The following is a 20,534-nucleotide window of genomic DNA, read 5'->3' as shown; positions in this document are numbered from 1 at the left end:
GTTATAGCGGCCATGTTGGGCCTCATCTGCCTGCACTACGCGTCAGCTACGGGCAGAGACTCACAGGAGGCGACCTACCTCTGGGTAACGCGACATTTTGCCTGCTTTTCTGTGCGCTCCTCAGAATTTATGCGATTGCGTAGCTGAGGCCGTGCAGATGCTGTGCAAGACTGTTTGCAAAGAAAGACTCAGCGTCGAAGGTTGGTGAGCAAGCTGTGCAAAGTGGGCAGGATACACCGCGCCGCAGCTAAGATCAAGCGTGGTGATAGCGCTCTCACGACGCGTAGTTGTATTTCGTTAATGAAGTCGTCGTTAGATGTGTCGTGAGTGTTGTCGAGGTTGTACAAGCCGTTGTTGTTGTTGTCGTCGTCGTCGTCGTCGGGCAGATAGTCGCTAGTTGCCAAATTTGGAATGTTGGGGGCTTCTCAATCGGACCGTATGAATTTGAAGTCATGACAAAATATAATCAAGCGAGAAACGTGTGGTATTATTAGATGCGTGGGTCATAAAGTGTCGTAATAAAACATTATTTGGTATTCTCATAGCTGGATCGTCAATTCGTTGTCGGTAAGGTACTGTAAGGTATAGGAAACCCGAAGTTCTAGACGCGGGCGATCCATCGTCCGTCTATTTTTAATCTTGCGCACAACATCAGAAGGGAGCCAACAAGAATTGTCGAGCCTGAAAGGACAATCGTCCCAATGTACGACCCGTGGCTGTAAGATAGCAGAGCGCCGGCTGCGGGACCTCCCCCTAAAGAGCTATTGCACCGCCTCAGTCAAGACATGGCGCGAGAATGGAGCTGTACTACTCACGGAAACGATATAACAGTGTATAATATGCCAACCCTTGTGCCAATCTGACTGTCTTCGGATATTTGTGCGACGCAGGAAATGATGAGTGCATTGAAGCCACCGGAACAGAAACCAAAAAGCAGCGAGAACATGATAATAGCCGCGAGGTTCTTCGCCAGCGTCCACAGTAATAGGACCAATAGCCCGGCCAAGAAGACACACGGTACCATCAAGTTGAATCTTCCGAGAGTATCAGACGCAAACGGTGGAAGTAAACGCCCTGGAACGCTCCCGGCATTCATGATAGCTAGAACGTAGAATGCAGTCGTCGGGGAAATGCCGTGTGCAACTGCATAGTCCACGATATAGAAATTGGGTATAAATAGACCTAGAAGACTCTCAGCATCAAGTGGACACCATCCCAAACATTTGAGCGCACCGAATGCAATGAAGACGCTCGCGATCAGGAGAAGAATAAACCGCCTGTCTTTGAGTGTCTCGAGCTCGAACCAGGGTCTACGAGTTCTTCGCAGAGGCAATGGCATTGTCACTGTCGCCAATGCTATACCGCATAACGCGAGGCAAACAAAGCCTGATATTCGTACGGCCCACGGAAACCCGACCTGATCGAACAGTCGGCGAAACATTATAGGGTACACGACGCCTCCTGCGGAGTGTTTTCAGCTGTGCTTCAAATACTCGATTTAAGATGACACATACCCAAGCCCGAGCCGGCCATGGCGATTCCAAGTGCAGTGGCGCGATATCTCTTGAATCGTGTTGATACCACTGCAACTGATGGATAAAATCTGGTCGGATACATAAGCAAACATGTCAAGCTCAGGTGGGTGTCAGATTTACACGAGACCCACTCCGAGACCAAATAGTATCCCCTGACAAAGGATATAATGCCAGAAGCGAGTGGAAATACTCGTCAGCATGATGCTAGCCACGAGTATCGCTGATCCGCATAGCATGAGCATTCGAGGACCGCGTGCGTCAAATATTCGACCAATGATACCTCCCTATTGGCTGCAACGTGAGCTCTTTGAACGCGTGGTCAAGAAGTGATTTCCTTACCGAAAAAAAGAAGACCCATAGCTGCAAGGATCCGATCCAGGAGATGGTGGATGGTGCGAGATGTCTCAATTGGTGGTCCCCGTACCAGGTTTGGAAGGTGCCGAAGGCATTCAACTGGCCGAATGTGCAGTACAGTGCAAGGAAGGCGCCGAACACGCTGAGCCATCCATGCCATCCTCCATCAGAGTCTGCTTCTGCGTTGCAGAGCGTCTCGGACAGCTCGTCGTTGACACTTTCACACGCGCTAATTTCTGTGGACTTTTCGACGTCGGCCATTCGTGGAGTCGCCCAGAAGTCCCGGCGTAGGGAAGTTCAGGGGTGGACGACGATGAGGTTAAGTAGGAGCCAGCGACAAGAGCGTCTGCAGATAGAACAAAACAAAAGGCAGAGCAGCGGCCCAAGACATATTTATGAAATGCCTGTCAGGCGTGTATACCCGCCCACATCAGTGCAATGACTAGAACACGCTGGCGGACACATTGCGGAACCGTACAGCCGTCGGGTTCGGAAGTGCGACATCATCGGGGATTTCCAAACTTGCGTGCGCACCGCTTGCAGACACCTGTGCGAATTAAGCTGCCCGCCAAGCAGGGTTATTTCTATCTGCGTTCCTTGAAATAAGGGCGTCGAAATACCGAATTGACAGAGACGCGCATCCCTGAACGCCGGAGAACGCGAGTTTGGTCTCCGGTCGGACAACTTGCCACTATAGACTGATTGACAGCGCAGTGATGATCTCACGTATGCACGCGCATTCTTTGCGTGCGACGCTTGTATTGGCTTGACGAGAAACCTGAGTGTTATCCTAGAAGACATGAGGAAGCACGGCATCACATGCGAACCGGGGCGAGAGCTTTTGTCGTGTTTGAGTTGTGAACGCACTCAAGTCCCACTGTCAACAGGAAGCGCTCGGTGATCTCTGGCGCTACCGATTTGCAATTTGGCAAGCAAAGTTGGAAAGCGACGACCTTATGTAGTCTAAATTGCCGTTCAAAGTGACACGTCTGTGTAGAGGAAAGTCCAATGAACCATGAGTGCATGACGCATGACGTGGACGTGCGATGCAGATATGTACTTACACTATCGCTAGTATGTTCGTATAATCATCATCGGCCGCTTAGTCCAGTGTTCTACCTCCTCGCTTCGTAGCAAGTATAGAGCTTCGCTGTTCCGAGCCTGTGGAAGGCTAGAGAAAAATATCAAGAAGTACGACAACTAAATTGAGGATCGTTAGCTGCTGGCTCAAGACTTGAGACCTGATCCTTGCTAGAGTTCCAGGGTCTATGTAGATTGCGGCTGGCGGCATTTCGAGTTGGAACTTGCTATATGCCACTACAAAAACACTACAAAAAGTGTCAAACATGTCGATGATGTATAAGGGCGTCACTCGTAAGAACATAACGCACGAACATCGTGTTTCCAGACTGAAAAGACACGCGGCATATCATCGTTGCAATGAGCAAACAGGCTACATAGCAATGGGCGACGCACAAAGTTTGATCTACAAACAGAACGAAGCGGAGGCGCTAGACAACCACTTCTATCAAAGTGTAAGATACTGGATATAATACGCCTCGCATACGCTCGGTGCAAACAAAAATACGAGCCATGGTAAAAACACTGCCCCGGAGAGACTTGAACTCTCGATCTTCCGATGCACAATACCAATGCAAACACAAGAAAGTAACAGTCGGACGCCGTAACCAACTAAGCCACGGGGCACATGACATTAGACGTTCCCAAAATGCGTATATTGTGTGCATACCCGATTACCCGGGAAAAGGCGGAGGCTATTTGGTCAACGCAAACATGAGCTCGCTGTCCGAGACGTTCGTCCGACATTAGTCTTCGTCTTTCCTCCACCATCATGCAGCCCACTCTCATACGCCGTCAGCTGGGCGGTCTTGTCCCACCCAAAATTGCCACACCGTCAATTCTGGTGAGATGAATCCGACGTCCGGTTGAGGAGATATTTAACGAGCAAGCAAATGGTAGTCTTCCGGCTCTGGGGCAGGACTGGGTCCTCTCGTGAACTTCTACTCCAAGCTGCCCAAGGGACCCGCACCTGCATCTGCGTTTGGTGGGATCAAGGCGCGTTTCTTCAACGGCAAGAACGCGTCGGCGGTGCCTCTTCTTGGCGCTGTCCTTGGTATCTTCGCTCTGGGGTACACCATTGACTATCAGAGTACGTTTTCTTCCTGTTGCTACTTTGTCGCAGAGCCTCATTCAAGTTTAAACACCTTCAGTGCATTTGAGTAAGGTTTAATTGGCAAATCCTCCATTCACTGTCATCTCATCCCTCCTGCAGAGCACCACAAGAACCACCCTCACTAGACGCGGGGCGACGGAGAGTGAGCTTCGCCAGGTGGTGGGGCGAATTGCGAGACTGCATGTACACAGGACTATCACGAAGCCGTTTCTGCTCACTTCTCGTCTTCTGAACGCGTGCGTGAGCCCTTGCTATCTCTGAACCTAGGTTGTGGGATTCCCGAGCGCGGCGTTTGTGCGGGCGTACGTTCTTGAGGAGTGGTGGTTGATACGCCTTGAGGATATGGAGACCACCAAAACAGGCTGTCATGCAGAGTTCTTGGACAATTAGCTCGCGACCACGGGTTGTTACGCCTAAAGGCATCTCCCATCCCATTTACGTACAGAGTACTTCTCTTGAACTTTGCGGTGAACCTTCGTCTCTGTGATATCTCTCACTCATTTCATTGCCGATATCCTGACGTATACAGCGCGAACCGATATCTCGATTCCAGATGACTGGATACTTCCTCTGCAGGCGCCATTCGTTCCTGATCTCACCTCAATCTTCGCCGCGGACGCGTTAGTCGCCTTGGATATCCGGCTATCCTGCGGTCATCTTCGCCCGCGTAATGTTCTCATCATCCTCGACATCTCTCGCGTGCGGAGAAGATCTTACCTGACGTGTGCTTTGGCCTGCGATATCAAGTGCACGCCATTGAGCCGTAGCGTCTTGCCTTGTTGCGCGATATGCCTTGTTGCGGCAAGGTCTGTTATCGGCTGTGTCATCGCTGACGTGGCTGTTAACAGTATTTCCACAAGGGTCCTTTTCAGGAAGAAATAGACCTACATCGATTTGTTTGTTCCTGCGATTTACTGTCAGCTCGTCGAAGTTGTGTATCAGCGTCTTTGGTGTTATGATACTGCCAAGCCTCCCCGTCTTGGCACGCGACTTGGCTCAGCTCACGGTGCGCGGTCTTTTCTCTTATCGTGCAAATTTCGCGCCTTCTGAGCGACGCGTGGTCTGTTTTTAGGATTGAGTAGCGTTCATGAGCAGCGTCGTGAGACGCTGTTGACCAGTTGCGTACATGACTGGCCGTTGTCGCGATCTGAGACAAGCAATTCCGGCCACGACGTTATCATGTTCGCGCGTGAGTTATTACTGTTGCTCATGCGAGCATAATCTGAGATTCATTTGCATTATCTAACAATCGTATTTGAAGAAGCATTCACGAAGACCAGCCCTTCTCGAATGCTATATCGACTTCTGACGCAAGTCGCGGTGGTGATCCATGGACCACACAGGCCGCTCAATACACTGTGGGCTTCTTCAATTCGGTATGATGACTGCTCAGGGATCGTCGCTATCACATGCAGTCTTCAGCACGTCGCGTCGTTTCATTCGCGGACAAATGGGTGCAAGGGACACCACGCCAATCATCTTTGGCTGCATCGACTCAGATGCTCGCACCCCGGAACCAGGAGAGTGGACAATCAGTGAGACTGCCGTTTTAGATGGCGTATACACTGTGTGCCGTTGTGTGCCCCATCCGTGTCAGGTCACTAACGCTGCGTGATCGTGAGGCACGCAATTTCATTATAGGCATCGCCTTGCTGCATTCAATTGCACGGGCTTAACCAATTGGGGACCGACCTCATCTGCCACACCTCACGTCCGCCTCGTGTTCCTCAGACCGCCGCGCAGCTCGAGGGCCCCGCTGTTAGCGCAATCCGTCGTGTACATACCGCGCAGAATCGGCAGCCTTCGGAGCACGAGCATATCACGGGTCGCCGCGGGGCACACGAGGTGCCGCGTGGGTAGCATCACAGCGCTTCTGGGCGGGCGAGCTTCGCGCTTCGCGCCACGCACCGGCCGAGAGTGTGCACATTTCTGCTGTCTGGATTGGCGCTCCGCGATGATACTTCTGGGGTCAGGGGAACGTGCATCGCGCGGCGGGCGATGGCGATGACGTGCGGTGCTTACGACAAACCTGTTCGGGCCCATGTGGGCCACCTCCGTGGGTAGAGCAGTGGGCGGTGACGCCATGGCGTCGCGTCAGTCTGTCCGCTGCGTCGAACGACATCCATTCCGATTAGTATTACAGGCGTGCGAGATTACGAAGTGGACGTGCTGTGCGGGGCAAAGAATAGAAATGGAACGTGGAACAGCGAGGTACGAGCGGTCATGATACAAGGGTCTGTGCGGGAGGACAATGACGAGGGAGTAGCAAACGAGAACGTCGACGACGGGCATCAAGCATGGACAGGGAAGGGAGGAGTGGCATTGCCCTGGCCGGCGATCAGGAAGGCAGTGTGCGCGCGGCTGCTGCTCGACATTGGAAGCACTCGTCTTTGACGGTGTCTATGTCTTTTTGCACTTCTGCACCGAAGTTCTGAAGCGGAAGACAGGCGGGGAACGAGGCGGAGATGAACGTGAGCCTCATACTGGGATTGGAGGCATGTGTGGCAGGGAGCGCACCTTCACGCAATTGGGGTCTTTGCAACTTTTGGGGTGCAGGATGCTGCGCTCGCAGTGGCTAGAGTTGCAGTCCATGATGGCCACGACGAGGTGACGTTGGAAATGCTGTGAGCGGACGAGTCAGTTGATACGGCTGATTGATGCTGCTGACAGATGCGGGCAACGATCACTTACTCCACATTTTGACCACCGTGTTCCTTCGCTGGTGAGGTTATCAGCGACCAAACCACAGCTCAATGACGGGAACGTACGCAATTCGGCGACACATTGTTCTTTGTTTTTGTTTCGGTGAGGGTGTGTGAGTGTGGGTGGTAGTTGGGTAGGTGTGGACGACGTCCAACGCGGCGTTTTATACCAGCAGGAGTCACTCGGGTAATCGGGGAGGCAGAGTACAAGGAAGAGGAAGCCCCCACGAAGCTGCCTTTGTCCTTTTATGCGAAGGGAGTGCCGCGTAAGCGCTGGGCTAAGATGCCTACACTAGGATCGGAACCAGCACAGTGGTATATACACGCACCACATTGATCTATGGAAGGAAGATGCGTCGTGAGATTGTCCCGGCGTGTGGCCTGGCGAGAAAAATACCCATTGTGCTTTCTGCAGGAAACGCTCGGCTGTACTATCATGTGACAGCGCACTGAGTCACTCTGTTTTATCTTCTCGCGTCTGTCGTTTGTGGTGCAACGAACAGAAGCACACACGCCATTCCAGCGGCAGACACGATAGCACATTCGTCGGAATGTCCTCATAGCTGATGCATTCGGCTTCGGATGGCGATGACGACGGTGCGCGTGCTGGTTACCTGGATATCCGAGCAGCGCTCGCGGACAGAGGCCGCTGTGTTTGCCGCCATCGGGGACCCGTCTGGCAGGCTAAAAGTGGACCATAGCGAAATTGACTGTGGCGTGCCTTAATGGGACGAAGTTTTCATGGTATCACAGCCCCCGGTCCTCTATCGTTGACCGTATGGCCGCTCTGCAGTATATCCTTCTACGGGAAGGTGGAGTTGCCTGGTATTTCTCACGCACGAAGGATATGACGAGGATACAGAACAATCATATGGTCCCGAAAGGAACCGCATGTCGTGGCGGCCGAGACGTAGGTCAACGTGCGAGGCCTGCTACTTGCCATAAGCGTACGTGTTCCCTGCGCATCTCAGTGGCCGAGACTATGGCAGCCGTGGCTAGTACCGCAGAATATCTCACCTCTGACGCCAGAACCCAGGGAGACCAAGAGACTGCCTGAAACGGTTGGCGTTGACGTCGATCGATAACATAGCGATTGCGCCCGGCGGGGTCGCGGGAACGCCATATCTCACGTTGTAGGATCCGAATCTGCGCAGGATAAGCAAGTTCGGAGGAAGCAAGGACATCACGCTTGGTTTGGCACCGGCGCCGCTGGCCTTGTCCCTTTCGCCCCCGCCGAAGGGCTTTCCGCGTGCAACGTTCGACGCATTCGGCATTCAACGCTCATCGATCGATTACTCGGTCCGACGCACGGCATGCAGAGCCAGTGATGGCCGCGCCGGTATGACTGAAGCGTTTTCTCGTAGTTCACGTTTGCAGTTCATCCATATTCCGTAGAGACGCTATCTCATTTGGACTTACTTCTGCCGCGGATGCCATACGTCTGTCCGCAAATCGTTCAATTGGGTCTATTGCCAAATGAGCTATTCCTACCCACCTCAGTCCGATCAATCAAGTCAGCAGGACGATGTGTTCGGGGTGCATATTCTTCAAGGGGCATACGATGTGAGCCCCACAATTCAACACGAGCGGCAGGTCAGCTGTCCACCACTGCCAGCGACAATCGTAGACGCACAGCGGCTGGGGATCGGCCCTGTCGTGCTGGGCGCTAAGTTCTTGGCCACACGTACCTGAACTCCCACAGGCACTCAAACGCACACCAACACTTGTATACGCAATCTCGATCATTGTGTCTTCGCGTCGCCGACACGTACTATTACAAGTTTACGTGTCAGCAGGTTCAACACGCTCCCGAAGATGAGCGCGACGAGCGTGCAGCTCATGATAATGACGTTGTACGGCATACTGAAGTCCGGCGTCGCGAGATCGACGAGCAGCACCGGCGTGTACATCCGCTGGGCCCGTGCCTCGACCGGAGCTTGTGCATGGGGCGCCAATCCCTGGGGCTCTCGATCGCCTGCCCTATGCGCGCCTGTGTCTCTGTCGTCGTGCGTGTGGGCGACAGAATAGTTCCCTTCCCCGAAGGAGAACGGCAGGAACACGGCCGGAGGTAGGTCCCATCCGCGCTGCGCATCCGGGGGGTGCTCGGTATAGCGCAAAAACGGCTTCATGACGTCCATTGTGAGCTGCAACGTGGCCTTGGGCGGTAGCGTGAGGACGGCCTGCAGGAGCGAGGGCCGGGCATGCGGCACAGAGGGCGTGTATGTCACAATCTCGACTAGATCATCTGCAAGGTTTACACTAGGGTTTAGAGCGGGAAGGAAGCCGGTGGCACTGGACCGATCGCACGTACCACGCGGGACAGCGTTGCTGTGCAACTTTAATGTGTGCAGTTCGAACTGGAGAAGCCAGGGCATAGTCTCGAGGTAGCTCGTCTGGATCTCGACCGGGAGATTGTTCTTCAATTCAATCGCTAGCTGCGCGGTGTACTGGCTTGAACCTTTCAGGGAACGACGGATGGATAATGGCGTAAGAGGCATGAGGTCGGACCCGAGGGCTGCACGCATTGTCAATGACAGACACACTAATTTGACCAGAGCCACTGACGATACTGGAACGCATGTTCTTCCGGCCAGCGTAGCTCCACGTCCAGGGGCTGGCTTGCTGCGAAGGGGAAAGTCAACACGTGGTGCTCATGAAGAATCAATGAAACGCACTGTTCGTCACATCATACACAGCATAGTCGCCCACCACATTCGTCGGCACAGGTGCAAGCGCGTACGACGACTCAGGCAGTCGTACTCGGACTAGACTAGAACGCGCCACTGGGCACGCCATCCTCACGACACGGCCAAACACAGAATGGAACGACCAGTCTACGCGGGCGCGTCAGCACGCATGGACTACCATTCAAATAAGATCCACCCGAGCGCTCACCTCGCCGCCTCTCCGTCGAATAGCGCACGGGATCGAACACCGCTTGGAATGCAAGGCGGACCTCGACGCCCATGCCACTGCGGTAGCGAACGTGTACACCAAGCCCGTGCCAGTCCGCGTCAAAGAGCCGGTGGGGATTGAGTAGGCTGGCAATGCCTGAAAGCGACTTGCAGGGGAGGAGCTTGAGGAAGGGCGTTAGATTTTCGGTGCAGACGTGTTCGGAGGGGAGCGTCGCGTGGCGAAGTTGGTGGGAAGCAGTCCCATTGGGCAGGTGCCCCTCAGGTCTGAACGTGAGGGCTGGCGAGGTAGTCCGCTGTTCGTCGAGCGCGCCCAAGGAGGCGCAGAATAGGCCGGCAAGAGCATTGCGGAGTCCTTTCCAGCGCTCGTCTACTCTGTTGAATAGCCGTTAGAGAAGTCATGGACGCCAGCTAAAATCATGCCAATTGTCCGAATTATCTGTGCAGGTTCGGCGATCTCTGTTTACTTTTACAGCAATCAAACGTCAGGCTAGCCAACTAAACACACTTGCTACATCCGTTGCTCCAATTCCTCAGGCTCACATTGAGCAGGTCCTTTCATAAGAGCTGCTTGGGCTTCTGCCGATCGAAACAAGCCTCTAGGTTGAGTAGATGATGTTTGGTTGCTCCAAGAGTAAACAAAGATCGATAGACGCAGCACAGTTAGTTCGTCCTGTTGACACGACCGTAGCTGGAAGTGATAGGTTCAGCTCACGTCACAGTACCACTATCTCCCATCCATGCCCATAGTTCTCCACCCGTCCCGACGCCGGCCTCCTCGGGATACCCCCAGCCTTCATAGTTCCACTTACCGGCATTCAAGGTTAGATGCATTTCGGTGACTGCATACTCGCGTAGTATCTGGCCCAGGGCCAGCGGGAAGAGGGTGTAATGTTGTGCTGCGAAATATATTGGGTGACTGCGTGTCATCAGTCTGCTCCGACGTACACGCATCATCAAGGCCAAGGCTTTCCGGACTGCGCGGTGTAGAGCCTTTGAGTAATGTCGTAAGTGAAAACCGCGCCGCTAGCTTTCCATCTCGCAGGGGTCGCAAAGTGAGCTCTTCGTCGAATTGCTCCTCTGTCGCTGCTGAAGCGAGTTGGTAGAAACAGAGTCCCAGAAGGTATATTATTTTAACAAGACGCATCCGGCGGAATAGTTCGAATCGGGTGGGGCTTCAGAAAGCCAAAATGCGGACTGTCCAGCTGCAAGACCTGGTCGCAGCCTTTGCTGACGCGTCGTGGTCGGCGTGCAGCGCGTCTGCATCACGTGGTGCGCATATACACAGTGCCCGAGGTGGCTGAGATTCTTCACCCGGTTCTGAGCCTCTTTGGCTGTCGAGGTGAATGACCATTCGATTCTGTTGAGCGCTGCTACTACGTTCGATCTAACACATACACGCATGTGAAATGTCAGCCGCGAAAAGCTCTCAAAGAAAACCGCTGATCCAAGTGACAATTCAAATAGCAATTCTACACCGCAGGCCCGTTGGATAAGATACATGTGCGTCCAAACCTGCGTCATGCGCATCCTGAAATAAAGTACAATTGTGCAATAGACTCTCCAGCGTACAATATCAGGCCCAGTAGAAAGGACAGCTTTGAGATGTCTACAGTCACATCTCGGACGTTTGTCGTCCATCTCGCGGACCATTCTGAAGCAACCTTTCGCGCAGCACGGCGCGTCACGATACACGCAGATATTCTAAAAAGTGCAAAGCTTTGCGCAGGTGATGTTGTCGCAGTCTCTGGAGCAACATCTACAGCGAAGGTCCGTCGCATTCAGTGGGAATATCCTACCCTCTATCTTGAGCAGCTGACCCAAGTTGCTATCCCTGTATCAGCACCCGCTGACCCAACTCCTTCTACCCTGACAGGCCTTCGCAGTGGGTATCGCATGGCCCTCTCATGATGTATCACAAGACTGTAAGTAGCGCATGCACACGATCCGACTGCGGGGCAAACGTGCTTGCTGCTCACAAATTTTCTTATCACATTGCAGTCGTTCTCGTCTCTTCTTCCCTGCTTCTAACCGCGAATCTGAGGGAAGGCGAGAAGATCGAGGTTACTCCGCTGAATGGCTCGAAGCTCTCCCCGCACCTGCCGTCGTTGCGCAAGGCACAAACGGCTCGGAGAGTGCGCCTTGCCGAGATGGACATACATTCAAAACCGCAGGCAGGATCTTCGTCGTCCAAACAAGCGGGACACGGCGCCGTCGGCCGCCGCGATTGGCTCACTCTGCTGATCAGGGAAGCACTAGGTATGTCCCTCGTGATATCGCAGAAAGCTCGGCTTTTAGTCTAAAATGTGTTCCCACCGTCATTTTCGGTTTCTAGTGGACCTGAAGTACCTTACGCCCACACAGACTTTAGATGTCACATACGAGGGTCAAGACCGTCGGTTTAGACTATCTTCCGTATACACCAGTATATCGGAAGCTGAAGCCACCAATGAAAATGAGTTGGCAGATGGCTTAAGGAACCTGACAATGTCGACCTCCCCGCAACTGTGGATTGCGAATTGGGATACTGTGGTTCAGTTAGTCGATGCGGAAAGCAAAGATCAGAGTCCTGATACAACAAGACAGGTAAAGGGAACGCTTGACATCACACTTGTGTCTGCTCACGACTATCATACGATGAGGAGCAGGCCATTGTCGCTGTGGGCCATGACGAAGCTCCCCAGGCATATACGGCTGTTGGCGGCCTCGACAAACAGATCGCTCAAATTCGCGATCTGATCGAAATCCCTCTCACCCGGCCGGATCTCTTTCGCCATTTTGGTGCGTCATCCTTGCACTCTATCGTCTTCCTCGCGCACGAATGGCGCTATCGCTCCACAACCCTGCATTTGCCTCACTTCTTTGCTCGTGTTTTTATGATTCCATTCTCACAGAGCACCCCCAGGCCTCAAGCCCCCGCGTGGCGTTCTCTTGCACGGTCCGCCAGGAACAGGCAAGACGCACCTCGCGCGCGCGATCGCCGCATCGACGCGCTCCGCCGTGCTCGTGGTCAATGGGCCCGAGCTCTCCTCCGCGTATCACGGCGAGACGGAGGCGAAGCTGCGCGATGTCTTCGCTGAGGCACGCGCACGTAGCCCGTGCATTGTCGTGCTAGATGAGGTCGACGCGCTTTGTCCACGTAGAGAGGACGGACCCGGCGGGGAGGTAGAGAAGCGCGTTGTGGCGCAGCTACTGACAATTATGGACGGAATGGGCGGGGACGACAAGGACGGGGAGCAAGAACGCGTCGTTGTGGTTGCTACGACGAACAGACCTAATGCTATTGACCCAGCGCTGAGAAGGCCTGGCAGATTCGACAGGGAGATTGAAATAGGTAGGCTATTACTATCTTGGCACTGACGTTGTGCTCACTACATCCTAGGCATACCTGACGCGGAGGCGCGTTATTCAATTCTCAACGTGCTCCTGAAGAAAGCGCCTCATGCAATCTCATCAGAGGACCTCCACTCGATCGCAGCGCGTGCACATGGCTATGTCGGCGCGGACTTGAGCGCCGTCGTCCGCGAAGCGGGCACGCTTGCAATTAAGCGCTGGCTCTCTACTCAACCACTTACTGACACACCTCCTGTCTGCCCCTCCCCTTCGTCTTATCAACCGCAGCTGACCCACGCGGACTTGCTTACCGCGCTACCCTCCGTGCGCCCGTCCGCGCTGCGCTCGCTCTTTCTCGACACCACGCCTGTACACTGGGCAGACATAGGCGGGCAGGCAGGCACGATCGCGCGCCTACGCGAGTGCGTTGAGTGGCCGCTGCTGCATCCGGACGCATTTGCGCGTCTCGGCGTGCGTGCACCGAAAGGCGTGCTGTTGTACGGTCCGCCGGGGTGTAGCAAGACACTGCTCGTGCGTGCGTGCGCGACCGAGAGTGGTGTTAACTTCCTTGCAGTGAAGGGCCCCGAGGTGCGTTTGGGTCATGCTGTAGTGACATTGTCTGAGCCGAATATTTCTTGTTCAATAGCTGCTTAACAAGTACGTGGGCGAGTCTGAGCGCGCGGTACGTGAAATATTCAGCAAGGCGCGTGCCGCGTCACCGGCGATTGTATTTTTCGTAAGTGACAATAAGTATCAGCTAGCGGCATTGGACATTTGATGACGTTTGCTATCCAGGACGAGATAGATGCTCTCGCGACTTCTAGGTCCTCAAGTGATAGCACTGGGGGTGTTCACGAAGGCGTGCTTACGAGCCTCCTGAACGAGATGGACGGCGTGCAGGAGCTCGTCGGTGTCACCATCGTCGCAGCGACGAACAGGCCCGAGGCCATCGTGCGTCTTGTCTTCCTCCGTCTAGTGCTTACGGTCAAGTGGTTGACCCTGTGGCAGGACTCGGCGCTCATGCGCCCTGGGCGGCTGGATCGCATCCTCTACGTGGGCCCACCGGACTTGCAGGGCCGAGAAGAGATCCTGCGTATCCGCACGCGCAAGATGAGCGTCGAGCCTGAAATCAACTTTGCCGAGATCGCGAGGATGGTGCGTACTCCTGTCGCGCATATGACTGCGGTATCGAGTTTATGGCTATCGTTCTTGCTTCTTTCTGCAGACGGAAGGGTACTCTGGAGCGGAGTTGACGGCGCTCTGCCAGGAGGCAGCGCTCCTGACGATGAAAAAAGACATGAACGCACCATACGTGAGTCCTTCTTCGTGGTCACTAGGCGCGTCTAACGCTTGGCTTGTGTGTAGGTACCCTCCGACGCATTCGTATCCGCCGCCCGCGCGTTGAAAAAGCAGATTACCCCAGAGGTGGTCGCCAGGTACGAGAGATGGAGAGACCAGAATGGTGTTACCGAGGCATAACCGACAGTGCGCGGCCCTTTGACCTTTTTTGTCCTTTGAACTGGCGGACTCTGCGCCATGTTCACCGCACACGAGGCCGACACTAATCGACATGATGCCGCCTAGGTTCATCCGCTCACGCTCCTGTACTCGCGGCCTCTCGCGAGATACACACTGCCGCATACGAAACATGTATTGCCACACTAGATCATTCTGCTGTCGTGACGGTGTGCCTCCACCCGCTGTGTGATTCTCGAGCGTCCTGGCGTAGGCGCCACTCAACTTACTCGTTCAATGGGGCCATTTACCGAACATCGCTATGTTCCGTACTAAGGATGCCGGAGGTATCGCTGGACTTCGGAGGTTGATGCTGAGACAATGTGCATGTGGCCCCTGTACAGTGCTGCTTGGGACTCCATCCTTATCCAGGTCCCATAATGGAATGTCCGGAGTCAAGCGTCACAGGAAGATCACTGAATCAGGCAACTATCACCGCCCCGGACATCCTCTTCCCTTGCTCTGCCGTGTAGTCGATTTTGCTTCGCATTGTTGTGCCTGTGCGGATATACAGCTCATTTGAGTAATTTGGATCACACTGCACATGCGACCAACGAGTGAATATGAGTTCCCATCATTCGTATATCGACGGCGCATATTCGGTGTACTGTCGACGGCCATGAGCATGGTATGCAGCGATTGAACTCTGCGCTCTCAGATCTAACTGCCCCTTTACAGCTCCGGCCAGTCGTCAATGACGCTCTCTGGAAATTGGGTTGTTTTCCACTACACGCCGTAGTAATCGATACTTCGGATCATGGTGTTCTCAGCTCCTATATCAACCGCACCAAACACAACAATTACCCGAGTGATCATCAGATCAAGCCCGCGAGTTCGACTTCATATCTATCCTTTCGTGGTTGGAACTGACCAAATGGGCATCGAATGACGATTTGTGTCCGCTCTGCAAGGACAAGAGATGCAATAGGTGTGGCTTTGAATTTGATTGCACCCTCGTTGACAGCAAAGCTGATGCGGTATATATACGCACTCCAAGGACCATTCTGCCAACGACAGTCTGTTTCCAACTCACACATTGCACTCGCACAGAGCTCGCATCCCTTGTCGTACCCTCCGTGATGCTCTACGATTCTCGAGCGTGAGTGCCACTTAGCTGGATCGTTCAATACGGCTATCGATCAGACGGCGTTGTGTTTTATGCCTAAGGATACTCGAGGCATCGCTCTACTTCTCAGCAATCAGTGAGCCGGATAGCTCATCTATCGCTGGTGGAGGATTCCTCAATTAGACATCTGTCCTTGCAGCAGTGGTCGCATACGACTATTGTCTTACTTTCGGCGGCGAAGTGCAGTACATCTGGAGAACCAAAACTTCCTTCGTCAATATATTATTTTACGCCCATCGCTATTGTGCGTTATGTGGCATAGTCCTAATCATTCTGGACTGGGTTCAGCCTGAAAGCTGGCTTACCGGCTCATCAGAGGTATGCTGAATCTATGTCGGATATTCTGATACTAATTGTATTCATTTGCGACTGCAGGGGTAAGCGTAAGATTCGAAGCTTTATACTCCATGAATGAATAATAGCCAGGTGCGACATTGTGATGCTATTGCTGGTCATCGCCAATTGCGCTATCATGACGAGTGCTGCTAGTGAGTCATTGAATTGTATCTCCGCGAAACCTAATTGTTGCTGTCCGTAGTCTTTGCTGCAGTTCGTGTATATGCTATTTTTGACCACAGTAAAATGCTCTTCCTTGTAACCTCATTGGTTGGATTGGTGAATCCTGTTCTGACCGGTGTAAGTGCGAGGCCTCGGTAACCTACGAGAGGCTTGCTGGAATTAACCAGGGCCCCTTAGTACACGATGCTCGGTCTCGAATCTCAGACACAAAAAAGCGTCGCCTCACAGGCATTTTGTGGCTCTTCACCATCAGTGGAGTCTGCAAGGTGAGATAATTCGGACATTTATTGTAGATATTGATCATAAGTCACAACGCCATCATATCATGAACTCAGTTGTAAGTATCCGGTACTATTTGAATTCATTTGATCCAGGTAGCTTATTGTACTATGTCTAGGGATCACTGGAGCTCGGGTATCCTCACTCGCTGCAGACGGGCTTCTTCTTGCTCTAACCTGGATTAAAACACGGAATTACGCGAACAATAGCAGAGTGGAAGGTGTGAGATCACACCTCTCGCAGATCTTGCTTAAGGACAGTGAGTTTGATCCCTTGGTCCTTGTTTCTTATTTCTGATACTGTGCTATGAAAGCTGCTATTTATTTTGGGTAGGCCTGCTTTGTGCGTTGACAGCAGCAGCTATTGGACATGAATAAGCTTTCTTTTCATTGTAAACGTCATAGGCATAGCGATAGGACATCTAAGCGATGTAAGTGCCAGAGTGCAGGTTCCATCCGCCTCTAGTTGATCTCCACGCGCGCACATTGCAGTTCTGGATGGTCACTGCTCTTTGGACACCTGCGTACGTGTTGCGACATTATGCAAGCAGAAACCATCACAAATAATCTGACCAGACTCACGTCCATTCTAATGTCGCGACTTCTCCTGGACTTACGCGAGGCTTCCGACATGGACGTGAATAACGACAATGACGAGTACGTCTCGCTATCAAAAACGTATAGTGAGGTCATGTTTGTCACACATGAAGGTATGTTTGATATTCACTCGCAAAGAGCTAGCCAATGAGGATGCGCATGCTTCCTATCTAGTGGATCACAGATCTGTGGCCTCCAATATATCGCCATCATACTGTTAGACTGGCGCAATGCGCTGCTATTCGAAGCGCAGCGAAGGTTGACACCCCTCTACCCGTGCAGGAGTCATGTAGACACTCCGTGGATAGAGTGCCCGTACATTTGATATTAGTGACAATACTGCGTATAATGAATGGCCAGTTCCATTACAAAGCCTTCTGTGAGGTCACGCCCAAAATTGCGAGCAATTCCTTCATTGTTACACAGGCAATCAACATGCAGGATCCGACTAATGAGACGAAGAGCTAAGGACACCACTCCTCATTTACCTCCCGCAGATCCCGCCTGGCAACATCCCCAATTGAAAATTCCTTAGGTCTCGACGGAGACGCTGAAGCTCTCGACGTTGAGAGTAGCGGTTCCGGTAAAGGCCTCCGTGCCGGTCTGTATCGCTTGAAGTATCTGGTGAACAGTGAGCCATACAGTGGACGTCATTAGCACGACCATAGGGACCTACCTGCGAGTCAGACACGCCCTCGTTATCGTACAAGTAGTCTGTGGGAGCCGTGAGAGACCGTTACAATTCTAAGACGGGTCGGGTACTGACTGAAGAAATCGGTCAAGTCGCCACTGAAGTCGTTGATGTTGCCGCTGGCGCTCACGAAGGAGTACGTCTCCCAGTTCGTGTTTTCGCCGGCCCAGAGATTCCAGGTGTAGCCAGCAAGCGAGATGCCAGAGGTTGACTCAGAACCAACGGGTTGAATGCTGGGCGGAAGGTTTATCAGATTTGTAGTCTGTACAGGACAAGAACATCACTGACCCTCCTTCGCCTGAAAGCCAAATCATGCTTTAGGAGGAAAAATAAGATCAGGCTTCAGATTTTCATGAAGATATTGACTCTACTCACATCTCGTAAGTAGACGTGCTGGATCCCGCATCTCCAGCAGCGGAGCCAAACCAGATGTCGTAGCTAATAATTGGGTCGCCAATCATCTTCCATAACGATCCCTTAAAATTACGTACGCGACATCAGCCCTCAAGCCAGAGGACGAAGATTCGTATTCCCAGGTCCAGGATGTAGGAGCCGACGTAATGGTGGAAAGCTAAGCAATCGCATGAGAAACCTTGGAGACGGCGAAGTAGACAAGTCTGACCGTGATGCCTTGATAGGTGGTTTGAAGAACGTTGGCGACTTCAGGTATACATTAGAGAAGGATACATCTATACGATTGGGATTTTTCGTACATGTCTTGACATCGTTCTCGTTGTTCGCCCACGTGTAGGTCGTGGTCCAGGAAATGGTGTTTCCACTGGTGCTGACCAACGTGGAGTTTTGAGAACCCACACCGTTAGCTTCGGGGGGTCGTCATCAATACACACGATGAGCAGAGACAACTGCAATGTGCAGCGACAACGCACCAGTGCCCCACTGGTCCTGGCACAACTCGTAGTTCCCGGAGGTAGCACAAGTATACTGGCCAGTAAGGGTAGTTTGTGAGCGAGCGCAGGCCGCCAGAGCAGCGAGGACGAAGGATGCTAAGAGCTTCATAGTGTTCGAAATGCTGCACAAGGTTGGTACTGCACTGTTCGAATTCGACGCAGAGACTGGCCCTTATATACCCCCAAGATCCCCCTATGGAAGCATTTGGGTATTCTCGTCTGACCATGGGAAACCGGTGAGTCTTGCAGAACCTCTCAGAGCCAAAAGCCGCTACATATCGACAAGGAAGGACTGTTAGCGAACACAGGAGCGCCTGAGCAACGAATGTCACGTTGGCCAATATTGAAATAGTGGAGTGGTAAGTGCGCCAGGCACAAGAACACGGTCGTTCGCATCCATTCGATCCGTCCGGAATAGAGAGAGCAAAGTGGCGATGTGTGCAAATGACTTGGCGAACGAAGTCGAGTACGAAGGCGGAAACACCGAAGAATTCCCGTTCCGACAAATGGGGGCTGGAAAGTCCCGCAAGCCCAGTGATTCCAAAAAGGACATTTGCTTCACCGAAGAGACGACAGGGTTACCGTTTAGGCATCTGCAAAAGCCAGACAGACGATCAGTACTTCTCACGCGAACCATTTTTAGAACTCATATATCATGAGTAGAACATATGCAACTCGACAAGAGCATTCCACGAAATCATTAGCACCCCACATGACCGTCACTTTCGTGGAGGTCCCTTCGCACAAATTCACTAAGAGATATCAAACCAATATGCCTCGAAAAGGCATTGTTAGCATTATACCTATTTGCCGGAATACGGAACCTAAATACAGGCACAATGATGTTAGCCTTAAGCTGATACCACTCTACAATGTTTCGAAGTCGTGAGCCTGCGGTACATAATGATAGAGACAACAAACATACCAGCGTAGACATGGGCCAATGTCATGCTATGCTGATCCCAAAGACTATGCGATGACCGCCGGCATATCGGTGCCGCAGATTGACCTTTCCTTCCAAGGGCGGGACAAGGGCGGGACCGCAAATACGTTCGGAGAGAGTGGGAGGAAAACTCAGAAGGTCATGCGCACTAACGAGAGTTCACACCGGACGATATTGGGACGTGAATGCGGGCATGAGATGGTCGAGATGGCTCGACTCAGAACAGTCCCCATTCGAAGGCGACAAGTTGACTTGATCGACAAGAATGTCCTGCATTGTGTAACAGCTGCCGTAGCACTACCGTCACGGCATGACCCCGACATATGTCGCAAGATTCTCATGTGCACGACGCATAGTCTCGACACCTGACAGGCGGGGCCTCTCTTCATGTCTTCAAACGCCGACGCAAGAATTATCGGGGCGCTTTGCTGAAGTCTAGATGGGGATGCGCTGATTGCATAAGAAGAATTTGAGCTAATTTTATGCGATTACATTGCATGGAGGGGCGAACGTGGTTGGCGCGCATCTGGTGACAGTCTCCTCGTCAGTGGTGCAGAACCGAGCCAACGGAGATAAAGCTGAGACTTGAAGGCTGGCCGCATCGATGTTGTTGTATGTTGTGAAACGTCTGTGACGAGTTCATCAATGTGCAGCAGACCGAGCGATCCGGGGGCGGCTCGGCCGCCACGAGTTCCCATGACGCGATTGGGGCTATTGACGCAGTCTTTCTTCGCTTTTCATTAGTGTGGCTGAAAAATGCTGGGAGTTAGCAACATGTCTGGTGAATCTTATGACGTGGTAAGAGACAACCAAAGACGTGACATCGTGGCCTACCAGTGTGCGAGTTCATTGAAGAGTGAAGTCCCTGATGTAATACATACGTCCCTATAGGCTTAGACCCAGTGTTTGAACCCAAGCACAAGTATA

At 52.7% G+C, this 20,534-nt stretch overlaps 9 protein-coding genes and 1 non-coding gene across 10 annotated transcripts; 4 read left to right on the top strand and 6 right to left on the bottom strand.

Moving 5' to 3' along the window:
* Positions 1-601: 601 nt before the first annotated feature.
* On the bottom strand, positions 602-2,150 carry POSPLADRAFT_1157589 (hypothetical protein; the record flags this gene model as incomplete). The annotated part of the gene is made up of 6 exons (XM_024487211.1): positions 602-761; positions 816-1,182; positions 1,234-1,461; positions 1,515-1,603; positions 1,656-1,819; positions 1,875-2,150. 6 exons carry the CDS (start codon positions 2,148-2,150, stop codon positions 602-604), a joined length of 1,284 nt encoding a protein of 427 aa, XP_024333893.1.
* A 1,344-nt stretch (positions 2,151-3,494) lies between these two features.
* POSPLADRAFT_t159 lies at positions 3,495-3,596 on the bottom strand. Its single transcript has one exon. It is a non-coding gene; the product is annotated as a tRNA-Asn (tRNA).
* A 104-nt stretch (positions 3,597-3,700) lies between these two features.
* POSPLADRAFT_1174569 (hypothetical protein) lies at positions 3,701-4,309 on the top strand. The gene is made up of 4 exons (XM_024488294.1): positions 3,701-3,813; positions 3,870-4,059; positions 4,121-4,129; positions 4,183-4,309. Exons 1-4 carry the CDS (start codon positions 3,742-3,744, stop codon positions 4,206-4,208), a joined length of 297 nt encoding a protein of 98 aa, XP_024333892.1. The 5' UTR covers positions 3,701-3,741; the 3' UTR covers positions 4,209-4,309.
* A 1,481-nt stretch (positions 4,310-5,790) lies between these two features.
* POSPLADRAFT_1061798 (hypothetical protein) lies at positions 5,791-6,168 on the bottom strand (the record flags this gene model as incomplete). The annotated part of the gene is made up of 1 exon (XM_024481432.1): positions 5,791-6,168. One exon carries the CDS (start codon positions 6,166-6,168, stop codon positions 5,791-5,793), a length of 378 nt encoding a protein of 125 aa, XP_024333891.1.
* Positions 6,169-6,421: 253 nt separating this feature from the next.
* POSPLADRAFT_1050168 (hypothetical protein) lies at positions 6,422-6,868 on the bottom strand (the record flags this gene model as incomplete). The annotated part of the gene is made up of 4 exons (XM_024479930.1): positions 6,422-6,514; positions 6,601-6,705; positions 6,775-6,802; positions 6,852-6,868. 4 exons carry the CDS (start codon positions 6,866-6,868, stop codon positions 6,422-6,424), a joined length of 243 nt encoding a protein of 80 aa, XP_024333890.1.
* Positions 6,869-8,527: 1,659 nt separating this feature from the next.
* On the bottom strand, positions 8,528-10,844 carry POSPLADRAFT_1061797 (hypothetical protein; the record flags this gene model as incomplete). Its single annotated transcript, XM_024481431.1, has 7 exons — positions 8,528-9,030; positions 9,097-9,300; positions 9,351-9,407; positions 9,461-9,619; positions 9,681-10,072; positions 10,413-10,596; positions 10,646-10,844. The coding sequence occupies 7 exons, from the start codon at positions 10,842-10,844 to the stop codon at positions 8,528-8,530; spliced, it is 1,698 nt and encodes a 565-aa protein (XP_024333889.1).
* Positions 10,845-11,302: 458 nt separating this feature from the next.
* POSPLADRAFT_1061796 (hypothetical protein) lies at positions 11,303-14,509 on the top strand (the record flags this gene model as incomplete). Its single annotated transcript, XM_024481430.1, has 12 exons — positions 11,303-11,467; positions 11,574-11,622; positions 11,699-11,956; positions 12,033-12,283; positions 12,346-12,478; positions 12,603-13,031; positions 13,080-13,618; positions 13,677-13,766; positions 13,826-13,981; positions 14,039-14,185; positions 14,256-14,342; positions 14,396-14,509. 12 exons carry the CDS (start codon positions 11,303-11,305, stop codon positions 14,507-14,509), a joined length of 2,418 nt encoding a protein of 805 aa, XP_024333888.1.
* Positions 14,418-15,090, top strand: POSPLADRAFT_1041696 (hypothetical protein). Its single transcript, XM_024477959.1, has one exon. It carries the CDS (start codon positions 14,808-14,810, stop codon positions 15,066-15,068), a length of 261 nt encoding a protein of 86 aa, XP_024333887.1. The 5' UTR covers positions 14,418-14,807; the 3' UTR covers positions 15,069-15,090.
* Positions 15,091-15,624: 534 nt separating this feature from the next.
* Positions 15,625-17,390, top strand: POSPLADRAFT_1050164 (hypothetical protein; the record flags this gene model as incomplete). Its single annotated transcript, XM_024479929.1, has 13 exons — positions 15,625-15,644; positions 15,713-15,747; positions 15,934-15,989; positions 16,047-16,048; positions 16,098-16,159; positions 16,210-16,307; positions 16,368-16,456; positions 16,526-16,527; positions 16,588-16,728; positions 16,874-16,899; positions 16,961-16,992; positions 17,045-17,178; positions 17,287-17,390. The coding sequence occupies 13 exons, from the start codon at positions 15,625-15,627 to the stop codon at positions 17,388-17,390; spliced, it is 801 nt and encodes a 266-aa protein (XP_024333886.1).
* A 54-nt stretch (positions 17,391-17,444) lies between these two features.
* POSPLADRAFT_1071715 (glycoside hydrolase family 12 protein) lies at positions 17,445-18,799 on the bottom strand. The gene is made up of 9 exons (XM_024482463.1): positions 18,644-18,799; positions 18,470-18,577; positions 18,379-18,416; positions 18,248-18,327; positions 18,132-18,194; positions 18,045-18,071; positions 17,832-17,989; positions 17,742-17,779; positions 17,445-17,686 (listed from the first exon to the last, which is right to left on the bottom strand). Exons 1-9 carry the CDS (start codon positions 18,771-18,773, stop codon positions 17,597-17,599), a joined length of 732 nt encoding a protein of 243 aa, XP_024333885.1. The 5' UTR covers positions 18,774-18,799; the 3' UTR covers positions 17,445-17,596.
* Between the last annotated feature and the right edge of the window lie 1,735 nt (positions 18,800-20,534).

This window comes from Postia placenta (genome assembly GCF_002117355.1).
Source record: "Postia placenta MAD-698-R-SB12 unplaced genomic scaffold POSPLAscaffold_19, whole genome shotgun sequence".
Lineage (NCBI taxonomy): Eukaryota > Fungi > Basidiomycota > Agaricomycetes > Polyporales > Adustoporiaceae > Rhodonia > Rhodonia placenta.
The sequence above is the reverse complement of the archived record's forward strand: the minus strand, read 5'-3'. Positions and strand labels throughout refer to the sequence as shown.